The sequence below is a fragment of the Nyctereutes procyonoides genome, unplaced genomic scaffold (genome assembly GCF_905146905.1).
Source record: "Nyctereutes procyonoides isolate TBG_1078 unplaced genomic scaffold, NYPRO_anot_genome, whole genome shotgun sequence".
Classification (NCBI taxonomy): domain Eukaryota; kingdom Metazoa; phylum Chordata; class Mammalia; order Carnivora; family Canidae; genus Nyctereutes; species Nyctereutes procyonoides.
The window spans coordinates 68,016,929-68,033,508 of NW_026575146.1; the positions used below are offsets into that span (position 1 = coordinate 68,016,929).

General features: G+C 50.0%; 1 protein-coding gene across 1 annotated transcript; it reads right to left on the reverse strand.

Annotated features, from left to right (window-relative positions):
* Window positions 1-2,213: 2,213 nt before the first annotated feature.
* Window positions 2,214-16,368, reverse strand: LOC129499672 (endothelial zinc finger protein induced by tumor necrosis factor alpha-like). The gene is made up of 3 exons (XM_055309506.1): window positions 16,115-16,368; window positions 10,584-10,710; window positions 2,214-4,301 (listed from the first exon to the last, which is right to left on the reverse strand). Exons 1-3 carry the CDS (start codon window positions 16,196-16,198, stop codon window positions 2,884-2,886), a joined length of 1,629 nt encoding a protein of 542 aa, XP_055165481.1. The 5' UTR covers window positions 16,199-16,368; the 3' UTR covers window positions 2,214-2,883.
* Between the last annotated feature and the right edge of the window lie 212 nt (window positions 16,369-16,580).

Genomic DNA, 16,580 nt, shown 5'->3' on the forward strand with positions numbered 1-16,580 from the left:
GTGGCTGCTGGTCTCTCAGGTCCCAGATGGGCCAGAGGCAACAAGCTTCCCGTGCCGCTTCCTGACCACACTGACTTGGGTCTGCCAGAGTGGCTGGTCTTGGCTGCCTCCTCTGGGACCTGCAGCAGATGCCCCCCAGCCTGCACACGGATCTGAGGGGAGCCAGCTGCCAGTGGAATCCCAGCAGGCGCCACGTGGGCCACTTCTGCTGCAGGTCCTAAGGCACCAGACTTGCCTCTTCTGGGCGCTGTCCCTGGGGCCACTGGCTGTGGCACGCATGCACCTGCAACCCAGCTCTGACCAGCCCTGGATGGGGGTGGGGGGCCCAAAATGTCTGTTTTCTTTGTTCGAGAACAAGAGGGAGGAAGCAGGAGACACAGAAACAGAAGGCCAATAGGATGGTGGGCTTTGTTCTCAAAGGTTGGGTCCACTTGTGAGGTAGTAGGACTTCCACTGGAACAAGAACCCCCCGTTGAAACGCTCACTGCCCCATTTCAGGCTGAGGCGCCCGTGGAGGGGGGAAACTTGCTCAGGCTCACACGGCCGGACTTGCGGTCCTTCCCAGCCACCTTCCACACTGGTCAGGGCTCACCACAAAGGCCTCTGCACGTGCAGTTGCAGATTTCATCCCCCACCAACCCCCGTCTCTCCCAGCGCCCCCCACCCACTGGCCTGAGCGATAGTTCGTGCAGATGACGGGAAGGGATGTGTGGGGACAGAGGTGTACCAGGCACGTTGAGACAAGCAGGCATGAAGCTGCAACTCTTAGCTCCTGGGGGCGCCCCTGGCCAGCCCCCTGCCACAGAGGGGACTGAGGGCTCTCCTGGTGACCATGGCAGTGACAGCACTTCCCAAAGGAAATGCCACATGCAGCAAGACTTCAGTCTGATGATTAAGGCCAGAGCAGCCATACGATTTTAAGCCCGTTCACTTGATGCCACAGGGCCACCTCCCTGGATCCTCCCTCCTTCCCCTGGACTGGGATCTGGATGGAATGACCAGATGGGAATGTCAAGGCATGAACAGCTTCAGCCTGGGGCCACTGCCACTATTTCAAGAATAAGGGAGAGACCCAGATGTAGGCCCTTCCACACTCAGCACTTCTCAGGTCACGGCAATCAGCTGGCGGGTAAGTCCACAGAATGAAGCTTTGGGTTCTTGTGCCACTGACTGCAAGAGGTCTGTCTCCACGTGGACATGACCACGAAATGAAGAGGGAAGCCAGCCTGAGGATGAGGCCGGCACAGGAAGGGAAAGCCAGAGAACCAGAGCACCAGAGCTGTGTTCCCGATGCTATGTCTAGAACAGACCTAGCCTGATGCCCACCTGGCTGCCAGACATCCGAAAGCCCGTCTGCCTGGTCATGCACTCCCGGGTAGTTGTGTTTCCTACTCACAACATGAAGTGCTCAATAATATAAATGATTTCTTAAAATGAGCTGTCCATTCTGTGGGCACCAGTGTCCAGATGCATGGGACATTCGGAAACACCAGGACACTGGCGACAAGTAGCATCAAATGTTAAACAGGAAGGGCAGCGTCAGGGATCCCTGGGTGGTGCAGCGGTTTAGCGCCTGCCTTTGGCCCAGGGCGCGATCCTGGAGACCCGGGATCGAATCCCACGTCGGGCTCCCAGCGCATGGAGCCTGCTTCTCCCTCTGCCTATGTCTCTGCCTCTCTCTCTCTCTCTCTGTGTGTGACTATCATAAATAAATAAATATATGAATGAATAAATAAATAAATAAATAAAAGGAAGGGCAGTGTCAGAGGCCCTCAATGTACACAGTGTCAGGTCAGCCTTAGAAGGCTCACTTGGAGCTGTCTTCAAGTATAGCTACAAAGGGACGCTTGGGTGGCTCAGTGGTTGAGCATCTGCCTTTGGCTCAGGTCAGTATCTCAGGGTCCTGGGATCGAGTCCCACATTGGGCTCCCTACAGGGAGCCTGCTTCTCCCTCTGCCTTTGTTTCTGCCTTTCTCTGTGTCTCTCGTGAATAAATAAAATCTTTTTTAAAAATTTAGCTCCAAAAATCAGTATAAAAATGGACAGTGTGTCCTCAGATACACACACTCAACCTAGTAAGTATTTAAATCTGAATATCAGGCCTGCTGGTGTTCGCCTGCCCTCCCACCTCCCGCAGGCACTGAGGTGGATTTTGACAGGACCACTGGGCCTGTATCTTCTGCACCTGACAACAGTCTAAAATTACACTGGTGTCTCTTAATTAAAAGTTTTATTTAAAAAAAATTTAACAGACTCTGAGAAACTTCGGCATCTGCAGTGCTTACTGTTATCTGCTGACTCTGAAAACCACCTTCCCCCTTCTCCCTGCCCCGCTTACAGCCTGCCAGAGTCTTAGGCTTTGTGGCCTGGGGATGGCTGGACAGAGAGGGGGATGGCCGGATGCGGGAGGGGGGATGGCCAGAGAGAGGGCCCCTCTGGCTTCCACCCCAGCGGGGAACCACAGGGGGTGACCACCTGACATCTGGACTAAAGCTAGGGTCCAGAAATGTCCCCATGTTCACATCTTGAATCCATCTCCCTGCCAGCCCCATCTTGCACTTTACAACTGACTGTTGCCCCAAAGACACTGGATGCCTCATCCCAGGTCCTGCTGCTCACTGACACGTCCTGGAACCCTGATGCCCAGGTTCCTGGCACTCCTGGAAGCTTCAGCCACATTGACCCTGACTATGGTCCCCAGGGCATCAGATGAAGAGAAATGTGCAGGTGCCTCGTAGGGAGACACCCCTCTGGCCCATGCTACCCTGGGCAACCACGTCAGAGCTGTCGCACTGACGGCAGGCATGAGGGATCCACCCACAGGATCCACCCACAGGCTGCAGGAAAGCCCCCACACAAGAAGACCCCCAGCCTAGGCCTCCCCTATGTGTGGATCCTCAGATGGCGTGTGAGGTTGGTGTTCCGGCTGAAGGTTTTCCCACACTCGCCACACTTGTAGGGCTTCTCCCCTGTGTGAGTTCTCTGGTGCACGGTGAGCGAGGAGTTCTTGATGAAGGCCTTCCCACACTGGCCGCACTTGTAGGGCTTCTCGCCAGTGTGGATGCGCTGGTGCTCGATGAGGTATGCGCTCTGACTGAAGGCCTTGCCGCACTCGCCACAGGCGTACGGCTTCTCACCCGTGTGCCCCATCTGGTGCACAAGGAGGGACGAGCGGCCCGTGAAGTGCTTCTTGCAGATGTAGCACTCGTAGGGCTTCTCTCCGGTGTGGATGCGCTGGTGCTGGGTGAGGGACGAGTTCTTGCTGAAGGCCTTGCCGCATGCATTACACTCGAAGGGCTTCACACCAATGTGGAAGCGCTGGTGCTGGATGAGGTAGGAACTCTGACTGAAGGCCTTGCCACACTCACCACATGCATATGGCTTCTCGCCCGTGTGGTTTCTGTGGTGCAGCGTGAGGGATGAGCTCTTGTTAAATGCTTTGCCACACTCCTTGCAAGCGTATGGCTTCTCGCCCGTGTGTGTCCTCTGGTGCTCGGTCAGATGCATGTTCTGGCTGAAGGCACGGCCACACACATCGCACACATATGGCTTTTCCCCCGTGTGTGTCCGCTGGTGCACGATGAGGTGCATGTTCTGGCTGAAGGCCTTGCCGCAGTCCCCACAGGCGTATGGCTTCTCACCTGTGTGCACCCGCTCGTGCTGTGCCAGGGATGAGGTCTTGCGGAAGGCCTTCCTGCACACGTCGCACACATATGGCTTCTCACCCGTGTGCGTGCGCTGGTGCACAATCAGGTTCATGCGCTGGCTGAAGGCCTTGCCGCAGTCCCCACATGCATATGGCTTCTCTCCAGTGTGCACGCGCTGGTGGATGGTGAGGGACGACCGCTCAATGAAGTGCTTCCCGCACACGTCACACTCATAGGGCTTCTCGCCGGTGTGGATCCGCTGGTGCTTCATGAGGGACGAGCTGCGGCTGAAAGCCTTACCACATGCGCTGCAATCATAAGACTTCTTCTCCACGTCTCGTCTGAACGGCTGGCTGAGATCCAGGTTACCCGAGAAGGCCTCCTCGTGCAGGACAAACGGCGGGGAGCCCTCTTCCCTCAGTGGGGCCGTGCGGGTGCTCCGCGGCGCCAATGCCTTACATTCCTCATGCTCCAGCCAGGTCCGCACTTCTCCCTGCTGCCTCTCCCCCAGGTCCCGCATCCACATGACTTCATATGCCATGCTGCGGGCACCATGCCTTGCAGGGCCTTCCCCAAGCACCCCAACAGGCGAGCGGTGTTCCACGTTGTCCTCTGTTGGCCCCGATTGCTTCATTTCCACTCTAGTCTCCAAGTCTGGGGGAGGAGAAGGAGAAGGGAAAGGCAGGTGGTTATCAATGCTGGGCCTGAGGGATGGAGCAGGATGGGAACAGAGACACAGCAGGGCAGGAATGGAGATACCAGCAGGTGACCTGGTCAGAGGGGAAGCAACGAGCTGGCCACAAAGGCGGTTTAAGGAGGCTGAGGGAGCAGGAAGTGTCCCCTCAAGAGGGCGAGAGGGCAGTGAAGGACAGCCAGCAGGCAGCCAGCAGGCAGGAGCTCCCATGGAGGGATGGCTGAAGAGAAACAACGGGTGGTGAGCTGGCTTGGATGGGGCAGACCAGATGCTCTTGCTGACCCCAGCAAGAAGTTACCACAATGGGTTCCTCCTGAACATCCCCAACCTCTTGAGCTTCCCAAAGCATCAATTTTTCTTAGAAATGGTGAGAGGACAGCTGACATTCATGTGGCACATGCTGCCGACCTTCTGGCTCCCCTCCTGCCCCCCTCCTGCCAGCCAAGCTCGCTCCCCCTCCTCCGCTGCCTGGTTCGGAAGTGGCAGGTGTCCCCGGAAGCTGGTTCCAGGCCCCTCTGCCTCTGCAGACTCCTCCCTCCTTGGCGCTCACAGCCATGCGGCAGCTCCAACCCTGCCTATGTATAGCCTATTCATTTCTAAATCTCTGTTTCCAGTCTAGGGAAACTCTCCTGAGTTCTGGACTCCGTGTGTGGATCAACAGCTTCATGTAAAACCCATGAGATCTATGGGGCACCTGGGTGGCTCAGCAATTGAGTGTCTGCCTTTGGCTCAGGGCCTGATCCCAGGGTTCTGGGATCGAGTCCCACATCATCCTGCTTCTCCCTCTGCCTATGTCTCTGCCTCTCTCTCTGTGTCTCTCATAAATAAATATATTAAAAAATCTTTTTGAAAAAGTAAGAAATAAAAATGTAAAGATAGGGCCACATGGAGTGCTTCTTCCAAGGAGGCCACAGGAAGCAGGTATAGACTGGCATCTGCTCCTGCTGGCCCATTTAAAACCCCAGCCTAGTCCAGCACCACTGATCTCTGAGGCCTCTCTCCTAAATCATGCAGGGCCATGCCAGGGGCGGTGGGGGTAGGGTAGGGCAGAGGGAGTCTGGACCTCCAGCCCTGACCTCCTCTAGGCTCTGCTGACAAACATTCAAAAGTCTACCTGGTGACCCTCTGGGATCCTGCAGGCCTGTTCTGCACGTCTGAGATGGAACCTGTGGGTTTGGAACCCCCGCCCCTCCAAAATCAACAGCAAAGAGACTTAGCAAAGTCAATGAGACACAGAAGGATTGATAGTGTATGAAGTTCTTGTCATTATCACATTCAGAGAGAGAGAGAGAGAGAGAGAGAGAGAGAGAGAGAGAGAGATATCGTGGCGCCAGGGGCTGGGGGAGGGCATGGGGGGATGGCCTTTCATGGCAACAGAGTCTGAGTTTTGCGAGATGAAAATACTTCTGTTAGTGGATGGTGGGGGCTGCGCATCAGTATGAATGTACTCAGTACCACTGAACTGTACACCTAAAAATGGTTAAAATGGTAAATTTTATGTATTACCTTACCACTTAAAAAATTAAGGTAAAAAAAAAAAAAAGACTCAGCAGGCATCCCTGATTCACCCCCTTTCTCCTGCCATCCAGAATGCTAACAAGAGTCACTGGACCAGATCTCGCCATCACCCCTGCCAACAATCCTGTCAGCCACCCCAGATTTCCTGCCTGTAACAAAGCAAACCCGGCACCCTCACCCTGCTACAATGCATTTTCCACTGAGCAGCAAGAGGGTCTTCTTAAGAGTCAGACCAAACCCTCCAGCGTCCTCCCCATGTGCTGCTGAGAGTCAAAGCCAACACCTTCCCTGGCCTGCAGGGTCCTTAGGACGGAGCCAGGACCCATCTCCTAACCTGCCTCCCATCATCCATCCCTGCTCACTTGCTGTCAGCCACACTTGCCCTGAGGTTCCCTTTTTATTCCCTGCAACATTGTCCACACCAAGTTCTTCCTGCCTTGGGGCCTTTGCACCTGCCACGGCCCCATCCAGCTTCCCGCTGATGCTCGTTCTTCAGCACCTCTCTGTTAACATCCTCCACGGGCAGGCCTTCCCCATCCATCCCACGGTGAGAAGGCATACCCCTCCTGCTCATCTCTTGCCTGTTTCACTGTGAGCACTCATTGTAGTCTATGGTGACTCTCTCTATCCTTGGCTCTGTTTATTGCCAGGCTCCCTGTGGAAAGTGAGCTCCGTGAGGGCACCTTATCCAGGCCCTGCTCCTACAGCAGTGCCTGGCACACGGACGCTGTCAGATGAACACGCAATGGGTGCCTGCCACATGCCTGGCGTGGCGCTGAGCGATCTGCACGGTCCCTCCATGTAGCCCTGACAATCACACGCAAGTCACGTACTCTTACGATTGTGCGCATTTTACAGATGAGGGAACGGAGGGTCCAAGAAGCAAGTCACAAACTCAAGGTCACGGCACATTCGAGGCGGAGCTGGGATTCTCGCGGTCGGATCCCAGAGCCATGGGCCCTGATGACTCACTGCTTTGCCGTGGGTTGCTTTCCTATCACAGAGGAAGAGATATTAGAGATACTCAAGGCAGGAGAATGATGGTGGCTTAGTCACCTGGGGCATGATGCTCAGATGTCAGGGCAGATGGCATGGGACATGAAGGCCCTGGTGTCAGGGCAGGAAGGGATGGCGACCCTCTGGGGGGACCAATGGGGTCTGAGACCCACTGGGAGATAAACTGGCCGTTGCTGCCGAGATCAAAGTAGGCAGAGAACTGTGAAAACAGTTCTAAGTCTTTCGGAGCAAATGCTGAGAAGTCAGGAGCTGGGAGGCACAATGCCAGCACAACACAGTCAGTCTATGGGGCTGGGTGAGGAGGAGCTTCCTTTCATGGATCAAAACCCATCAGGAGAGGGATGCCTGAGTGGCTCAGTGGTTGAACATCTGCCTTTGGCTCAGGTCGTGATCTCAGGATCCTGGGATCGAGTCCCGTATCAGGCTCCCCACAGGAAGCCTGCTTCTCCCTCTGCCTGTGTGTCTTCCTCTGTCTGTGTCTCTCATGAATAAATAAATAAATTCTTTAATAAAAATGTAAAATGTGTCCTGTCATCTCATCTGTCTGTGTTAGCTGTTTGGTGTGTATTTTTAGAACTTCCTTCCCTACAGCACACCTTTAAAAAAAAAATACATATAACACACCTGGGCACACACACACATATGAATGCACACTTTTTTCTTCCCCCAAATGGGGCTTCTGTCCCAGAAAGAGTAAAAATGGTAAGATTTCTGTTCAGTCCACAGTGGAGGGGGAGAGGACAAAATATATAAAACAAAGGTTTTAAGACACTGGACATCAGCCAGTAAAGGGCAACATTACCTGAGAGGTGGGATCACAGAGGCAGGTCTTATGACCACCCAGTTTACTACTCATGGGAAAGGCTACAGGCTGTGGCATGGTGGGGGGCAGGGCAGGGAAACTGAGGCATAGTCTAGCAGACTCCCCTGAGCATAGAGAGTGCTCTGGAGATCTGCGATGTCCTAGCACTGGATCCCTGATCAGAGTGTGTGTACTATGAAACTACCCAAACTTGGGAAAAATCACCCAAGAGGATTTGAGAATGTACTCAGAGCCAATCAAGGCTGGGAACAGTGCCCTGTCACAGCAGCCAGCCACATAACTCATACCATTTAATTCACTGGCACCAGGTGGGCCACTCAGATGGTCATGGGGAAAGCAAGTTGTCTAGACTGAGCATAGGTCATAGAGCCAGAAACTGAGAGCAGACCAATGACAGTGTTGGCATCACAACAGACCCATATGGAGGAGACAGAAGAGCCCAGAACTAGACCCCCATACACATACACGGACAGCTGATTTTTGACAAATGTGCAAAGGCAATTCAGCAGAGGAAATTCAGTGGAAATGCTCAGCCTTTTCAACAAACAGTGCTGGAACATCTAGAGAGTCACTCGATGAAAAAAAAGAGCTTCAGTTAACACTTTTGCATCATTACAAAAATTAACTCTAAAGAGATTGCAGAACAAAACACAAAACCCAAAACTATCCAACTTAGAGAAGAACACCTTTGTGGCCTTGAGAGAGCAAAGATTTCCCTGATATGGTATCAAAAGCATGATCCCTAAGGAAAATGGCTCATAACTCGGACAACAAATTAAAACCATCTGCTCTTCAGCAATTAGTGCTGGGGTACTTGGATACCCACACTCGAGAGTGACATTAGACCCCTTCTCTACATAATTCACAAAAATTAACTCAAAATGGACCAAAGACCTAAATGAAGAACCCAAACTACAGAAGTCTTAGAAGAAAACAGAGGAGTGGATCTGCATGACCTTGGGCTGGGCACTGGTCTGTCGGACAGGTTAGCTAAAGCATGCATAACACGCACCTCCAAGAATAGCTAATGTGACTACAATCGCACGCACCAAGTCTGGACAAGCACACGGAGCAACTGGGACTCCCAAGCACTGATGGCAGAGATGTAAAACCATCCCACCACCCTGGAAAAATGTCTGGCAGTCTCCTGAAAGGTTAACATACACATACCATGTGATTCAACCATTCAACATCCTGGGGTTTGCTCAAGAGGAAGGAAAGCAAAGGTCCATAGTGGACATTGCACACACGGCTTCATAGCAGCTTTATTTGCGGCAGCTCAGAACTGCAGACGGCCCAAATGTGCATCAAGGGAACAGATAGGGGACATGTGGATGGCTCAGCAGTTGAACATCTATCTGCCTTTGGCTCAGGTCATGATCCCGGGATCGAGTCCCACATTGGGCTCCCTACAGGGAGCCTACTTCTCCCTCTGCCTATATCTCTGCCTCTCTCTCTCTGTGTCTCTCATGAATAAATAAAATCTTTATTTTTTAAAAAGATCTTATTTATTCATAACAGAGAGAGAGAGAGAGAGAGAGAGAGAGAGAGGCAGACACACAGGCAGAGAGAGAAGCAGGATCCATGCAGGGAACCCGACGTGGGACTCGATCCCGGGTCTCCAGAATCACACCCCGGGCCGAAGGTGGCGCTAAACCGCTGAGCCACTGGGGCTGCCCAATAAAATATTTAAAAAAAAAAAACAAAAACCCAAGTGAATGGATAAATAAATCATGGTCTACCCATAAAGTAGGATATTACTCAGCAATAAAGAGGAGTGAACTAATGATACTATCATACAACATGGGTAAAACTCAAAATAATTATGCCGAGTCAAAGAAATCAGACACACACAAAAAAAAGCACACACGCTGTATGAGTGTATATATGTAAAATTCCAAAATATGCAAATTAAACCACAGCGCTGCTGCAGTAAAGCATTTGCACATAACGTGGTTGCCTGGGGAATGGAGGGTGGGTGCAGGAAGCACGGGGAGATGTTACAGAGAGGAATCAGATATGTGCATTATCTGGATCATGGTGATGGTTTCCTGCTGGGTGTACACAGATGTCAAAATCCATCAGACTATTTTCTTTAAATATGCAGTTAATTGTAGGTCATTTACACTCCCATGAAAGCTCTTAAGAAAAATGGGAACATATTCTTGTTCTGGAAGTTAGTGATTTTGACCTAACACTGAATCAAGGGACATCTTTCCATGTCAGCATCTACAAAGAATGCTCCTCTTTGAAGAGCCACATGGTCTCCATCATACTGATACGATTTGATGTGTTTACTCACTCTTGAATAGATAGACATTTTGGTCACTTCTCCTTTTCTTCCAATGTAAAAGTCTGCACACTTATGGAAGATATCTAAAGGACAGATCTCTAAAAATGGAACAGTTCAAAATGTACTTGATAATGCCAAACTGTCCTCCAAAATTGCTGTCCCAAATTTATATTCCTAAAACAGGAAAGTTCTTTTCCTTACACTGTCATATATATGCCATTATCGTTCCTCACTGGCAAAAACTATATTTCTTTGACTTGATTTGTTTTTCTTTGACTCTGGTAAGGTTTATAAATCTTTTATAAAGTGTAATTTTGTGTATCTCTACATTTATGAACTGCCAGCTCATGTTTGGTCTTTCTATCATCCTGTTTCTTGTTTCATTCTTGTTTATTCCTAGGAGCTCTTTATATAATTATAATCCTTTGACTGTTATATATGTGGTAAATATTACTCCCCCATTTCATTACCTATCAATTTTATTTTTATCTTTTAACTTTCTATATAGTCAAATATGTCCATCCTTTTCCTTACTTCTTTGTAGTCCTCAAGTGACAGGCCGATGGTAATTCAGCGAAGCTGCCCCCTTACCCAGAGACACCAGGTTCCTGTAGTTCTCCAGCATCACATCTCTGTACAGGTCCTTCTGGGCAGGCTCCAGCTGCTGCCACTCCTCCTGGGTGAAGTCCACTGTCACATCCCTGAACGTCACTGATTCCTGTAAGAGGAAACCCACAACCACTCACCACAGGGCCCTGCTCACACAGATCTGGAGAAATAGCCAGAAAAGCCAAGGAGATTTAGGGGAGGCAGACAGGATGTATCTGAATTTATTTCAATAAGGTGTGGAGTTCTGAAGGGACTAACCACTCAGTGTTCTTCGTGTCTGCTTATACTGGGATGGTCCCCTGACAGAAGTAAAACAAACGTAAGACTGTTTATAACAGAAAGTCACACACTTTAGAAACAGAGAAGGAATCAAAGGTACAAAACAAAAACAAAAACAAAAACAAAAAACCACAAAGGTACAGTGACTGTAACCCCATGATTGGACAGGTGTGTTAGCTGCCCAGTAAAGGCAGACTTCTAGATGGGATCCAATAGTTCAGCACGCTGTCCAGAGACCATACAGGGCTGTAAGCACTGAGCCAGGTGCTTACATAGAAGTTCAAGAACAAGCACCTCATGGACGAGGCATATGAACATGTACACAAATCTGGTCAATATGCTGTGAAGGTATGAATGAAATCCTCTAGGTGCCTGAACAATGGCAGCTTTAGGAGGTGTCCAGGAAGACTTCAGAATGAATATGGTCTGAGGGTGGTCAGAGCAGTTGGGGCTGTGGGGGAGGTTGGATCAAGACCCAAGGCATAAGAGGCAGATGAGGCCATGGGGAATGGTGGGCACTTCCCGCAGTGGAGGCCTCTGTGCCTTCCCAGCTGATGCTGTAAACCCAGTGCATAAAGTGAATACCCTGTAGCATGGTAGGGAATGATAGTAGTGATGATGTCAACCACACAGTGACAAGACCTGTCACTATGCAGTTGCTGGGGCCCGGGTCCTGTCCAAAGTGCTTGTTATACATTGAATCATGCCCACCCGCAAGTCCCATGTGCAAGTCCGAACCCCCAGCACCTCAGAATGGGATGTTATTTGGAAACAGGGACACTGCAAATCTCATTAGCCAAGATGAAATCATACTGGAGCAAGGTAGGTCCTTAATCCTACATGACTGGCATCCTCATAAAAGAGACATTTAGACACAGACATTCACATGGAGAGAACACTGTGTGCAGACTGGCGCTATGCTGCCACAAGCCAAGAACTCCCAGAAGCTTGAAGGGAGGCCTGGAACAGCTCCTCCTCCAGGGCCCTCAGAGGAAGCAGGGCCCCACCAACACCCTAACCTTAGGGACTTCGTCCTCCAGAACTGGGAGAAGACAGATTTACACTGGGGTCCCCCAGTCCATGGTGCTTTAGCAAACCAGTATACCCGTCCTGCTCACTATCCTATCCCCAGTGCTTCACAAAATGCCTGGCATCTAGTAGATACTCAATAAATAGTTCCTGAGTGAATAAATGGATCAATGAGGAAGGATGGCGTGAGAATTAAGTTAATCCATGTTTGCTGCTCAGAAAAGTACATCCATACAATAGGTGCTCAATAACCGTCAGCTACTGTTACTGCCACCCACAGGTCCTTGACTCCCTCCTGGGCACTGAACACTCCTCTCCCCAACCCCAAACCATGGCTCATCATCCCTGGGAGGAGGCCTCATCTGTTGGCCAGTTCTTTCATTGTCCCAGAGCCTGCCCAGTATCCTGGCCTCACACTAGCCTCCCTGTCTCAGGGGCCACCACCACTCAACGCAGAAGCAGCATGTGGTAGTGGTTAAGGCTTTGGACTTGGAAGCTTGGCAGCCTGCAGTAAAATCCTGGTTCTGTCCCTCCTGGGCTGTGTTTCCTTGGGCAACTGTCTCAACCCTTCTGGGCCTCATTTGGTCAATGGGCTTCATAACAACAATGTCCTCCCTCCGTGTTTGTCATGGGCCTTAAGTGAGGTAATGCATATATGCCTTCTAGCATAGTGTCTGGTACAGCGGACGTAAGCTCTTAATGAATGCCAACTTTTGCTATTGTCATTTGATTAATTTGACATTTCATATATATATTATATATACATTTTATTAATAATAATAATCATATGATATTATTTGATTCTTTGACCTAATACATCCTTTGGCCAGTCCTGCTAATAATTTCTTATTTTTTAAAAAACATTTTATTTACTTATTCATGAGAGACACAGAGAGAGAGGAAGAGACATAGGCAGAGGGAGAAGCAGACTCCCTGTGGGGAGCCCTATATGGAACTTGATCCCAAGGACCCCAGGATTATGACCTGAGCCAAAGGCAGACGCTCAGCCAATAAGCCACCCAGACATCCCTAATAATCCTTTTTTTTTTTTTAAGATTTTATTTATTTATTCACAAGAGATACACACACAGAGAGAGGCAGAGGGAGAAGCAGGCTCCATGCAGGGAGCCCGATGCGGGACCCAATCCCAGGACTCCAGGATCACACCCTGGGCCGAAGGCAGACGCTAAACCGCTGAGCCACTCAGGGATCTCCATAAAGTGTTTTTTTAAAGAAGGGATTAGGGGATCCCTGGGTGGCGCAGCGGTTTGGCGCCTGCCTTTGGCCCAGGGCGTGATCCTGGAGACCCGGGATTGAGTCCCACATCGGGCTCCCAGTGCATGGAGCCTGCTCCTCCCTCTGCCTATGTCTCTGCCTCTCTCTCTCTCTTTCTCTCTCTCTCTCTCTCCCTCTCTGTGACTATCATAAATAAATAAAAATTTAAAAAAATAATAATAAATAAGGGATTATTAGGGGATCCCTGGGTGGCTAGCGATTTAGCGCCTGCCTTCGGCCCAGGGTGTGATCCTGGAGTCCTGGGATCGGGTACTGCATCGGGCTCCCTGCATGGCGCCTGCTTCTCCTCTGCCTCCCTCTCTCTCTCTGTGTGTCTCTTGTGAATAAATAAATAAAATCTTTAAAAAATGGGGATCCCTGGGTGGTGCAGTGGTTTGGCACCTGCCTTTGGCCCAGGGCGCGATCCTGGAGACCCGGGATCGAATCCCACATCGGGCTCCCGGTGCATGGAGCCTGCTTCTCCCTCTGCCTGTGTCTCTGCCTCTCTCTCTCTCTCTCTGTCTCTGTGACTATCATAAATACATAAAAAATTTTTTAAAAAGCCACTTTATTGAAGTATGGTTGCTATACAAAAAGCTGTGAACATTAATTAATACAATTAGATAAGCTTGAAAAGTACATACCCATGTAATCACCATCACAATCAAGGCCATAAACTTATCCGTCGGGCAGCTCAGGTGGCCCAGTGGTTTAGTGCTGCCTTCAGCCCAGGGCCTGATCCCGGGGATCCGGGATCGAGTCCCACATCAGGCTCCCTGCATGGAGCCTGCTTCTCCCTCTGCCTGTGTCTCTGCCTCTTTCTCTCTGTCTCTCATGAATAAATAAATAAAATCTTAAAAAAAAATACAGAATACGTGATGCTTGGGTGGCTCAGTAATTGAGTGTCTGCCTTTGGCTCAGGTTGTGATCCTGGGGTACTGGGATTGAGCTCTGCATCGGGCTCCCCACAGGGAGCTTGCTTCTTCCTCTGCCTGTGTCTCTGCTTCTCTCTGTGAGTCTCTTGTGAATAAATAAAAATCTTTAAGAATATGTATAGAATAAATGAAGAAACAAAGAGCAAGCCTGGGAAAATATCTGCCGTGACAACTCACACACACACACACACACACACACACACACACGTTTAAAATTTCAAGAAGACAGAGTCCCGTAAACTGGTAAGGCGCCACACAATCTACCCACCCACAAAAGTGGCTAACATTTTCTGAAAATAAACCCTCACTAATCATAATACAGGCAACATTACTCAGAAAGAGATAGTGTGACACTGTTTGTCACCCATCACACCCAAGGTCTATTCCATGTGTCACTTATACCCCACGTGCAGAAGGAATCTCAACCATGGCCGGTGCAGACCTCTCTTCTAGCCTGGCTGGAAGGCATACCACCGCCACTGGCTGGGAAGGTGCTAGAAGCCTCATGGAAGGCCTCAGAAACACTCAACTCAGGGTTCCTCCTCAAGGAATACCCCCTAAGAAATCATACGAAATGCACAGAAAGACTTATGCGCCAGTCACGTCCTTCCTGACATTCACAACCATCAGTTAACTTGAAACCAATAAACATCCTACAACAGGGGAACCATGAAAGAAGTCAGCTATGGCCCTTAGTGGAATTCTCACAGCTATTGACATGGATGTGACAGGGAGCTTTTAAACATGTGGAGAAACACTTAGGATAAAATCTTCAACGGAGAAAAACCAAGATATAAAAACTGCTCAACCAGGGTGATTCTCATTTTTGCAAAACAACATGCATCCAAGGGAGAGAAAGACACACAGACATTCGAGTAGTTATCTCCTGGGGTGAGATCACAGGTCACTCTGATTTTCTTCTCTGTGTTCTTCTGGATTTTTCTAGACTCTTCATCATGATCATGCATTTCCTTTTCTACCAGGTATTTTCTTTTCTGGGCAGCCTAGGTGGCTCAGTGGTTTAGCGCCGCCGTCAGCCCAGGGCATGATCCTGGAGACCCTGGATTGAGTCCCATGTTTGGCTCCCTGCATGGAGCCTGCTTCTCCCTCTGCCTGTGTCTCTGCCTCTGTGTGTGTGTGTGTGTGTGTGTGTGTGTGTGTCTTGTGAATAAATAAAATCTTAAAAAAAAAGAATTCTCTCTTCCTTTTATGATTGGCTATGTACAGCATAAAAAATTTATTTTTTTAAGAAAGTCAAAGTCACCAGATCAACATTTAGGTACATTGACCACACAGCAAAGCAAGTGATGTCTGTAAAGTTTATAATGTTTCAAAACAAGGGAAATCCTTATTGATTAAAGTTGGATGCAGGGGGATCCCTGGGTGGCGCAGCGGTTTGGCGCCTGCCTTTGGCCCAGGGCGCGATCCTGGAGACCCGGGATCAAATCCCACATCGGGCTCCCGGTGCATGGAGCCTGCTTCTCCCTCTGCCTGTGTTTCTGCCTCTCTCTCTCGGTGTGTTACTATCATAAATAATTTTAAAAAAAATTTAGAAGCAAGATGCTTCTCAAAAAAAAAAAGAAAAAAAAAGTTGGATGCAGGGAGGGAAAAACAATATTAAAATGGCAGAGCTAATACTTGGTCAGTTTTTTTAAATAATAATCAGAGAAGGAAGGAAATAAGTGAATACACAAATACCAACAGGATTTATATATGGGGAGAGGGACCATGGGTAAATTATATTGTCCTACCTGCAGCTTACTGGGTTTTCTCTGTTTTCTATAGTGTTTTATAGGTTACTTTTTTATTATTAAATATTCCTGGCATAAAAGGAGGTTTAGAAAAAAATACAACACACAGCCATACGGGTATGGGTACCACCCAATAAAGCAGAGAACCTACTGGTGAGAGCCACAGACACCCAGGTGCACTGTCCCTGGGTGTCCTCCCGCTTCTCCCCAGAGGCAACTGCTCATTCCAGCCCTGGTTTTGCACCTTTACATGCATATGGATGTTCACAGTGACTCTCATGAAGCTGGTACAGCACTGCCCAGGAGCCTCTGCAGGGGCGTTTCTCATGCTTGCTATGAGGTGTTTAAACCATCAGCTCCCAGGTGCCCATTTGTCTCCTGGAAGTCCCGAGCACAGGGCTGGTCCCTCCCAAGCTGCCCTATCCCCCTTGGCTGAGCCAAGGCAGCATCACGGGCAGGCAAGGGGCTGACGGACCTGGAAAGGGCAGAGCAGAGGACAACAGCACCCATGCATGCCACCATCCCCCCCTCTGCAGACAGGGCCAAGAATGTGAGCCCCTAAGGGGGCTGGGGGTGCAGAGGGTCATCCCTGGGTAGGAGCCTCTGGAAGGGAGCATGACGGGGGACGGGGGCAGGACTCACCAGAGCCTCAGCCATCAGCAGCTGGGTGGCCATCCCTCCAGGGCCCAGGTCACCGGGATGGGCGGACT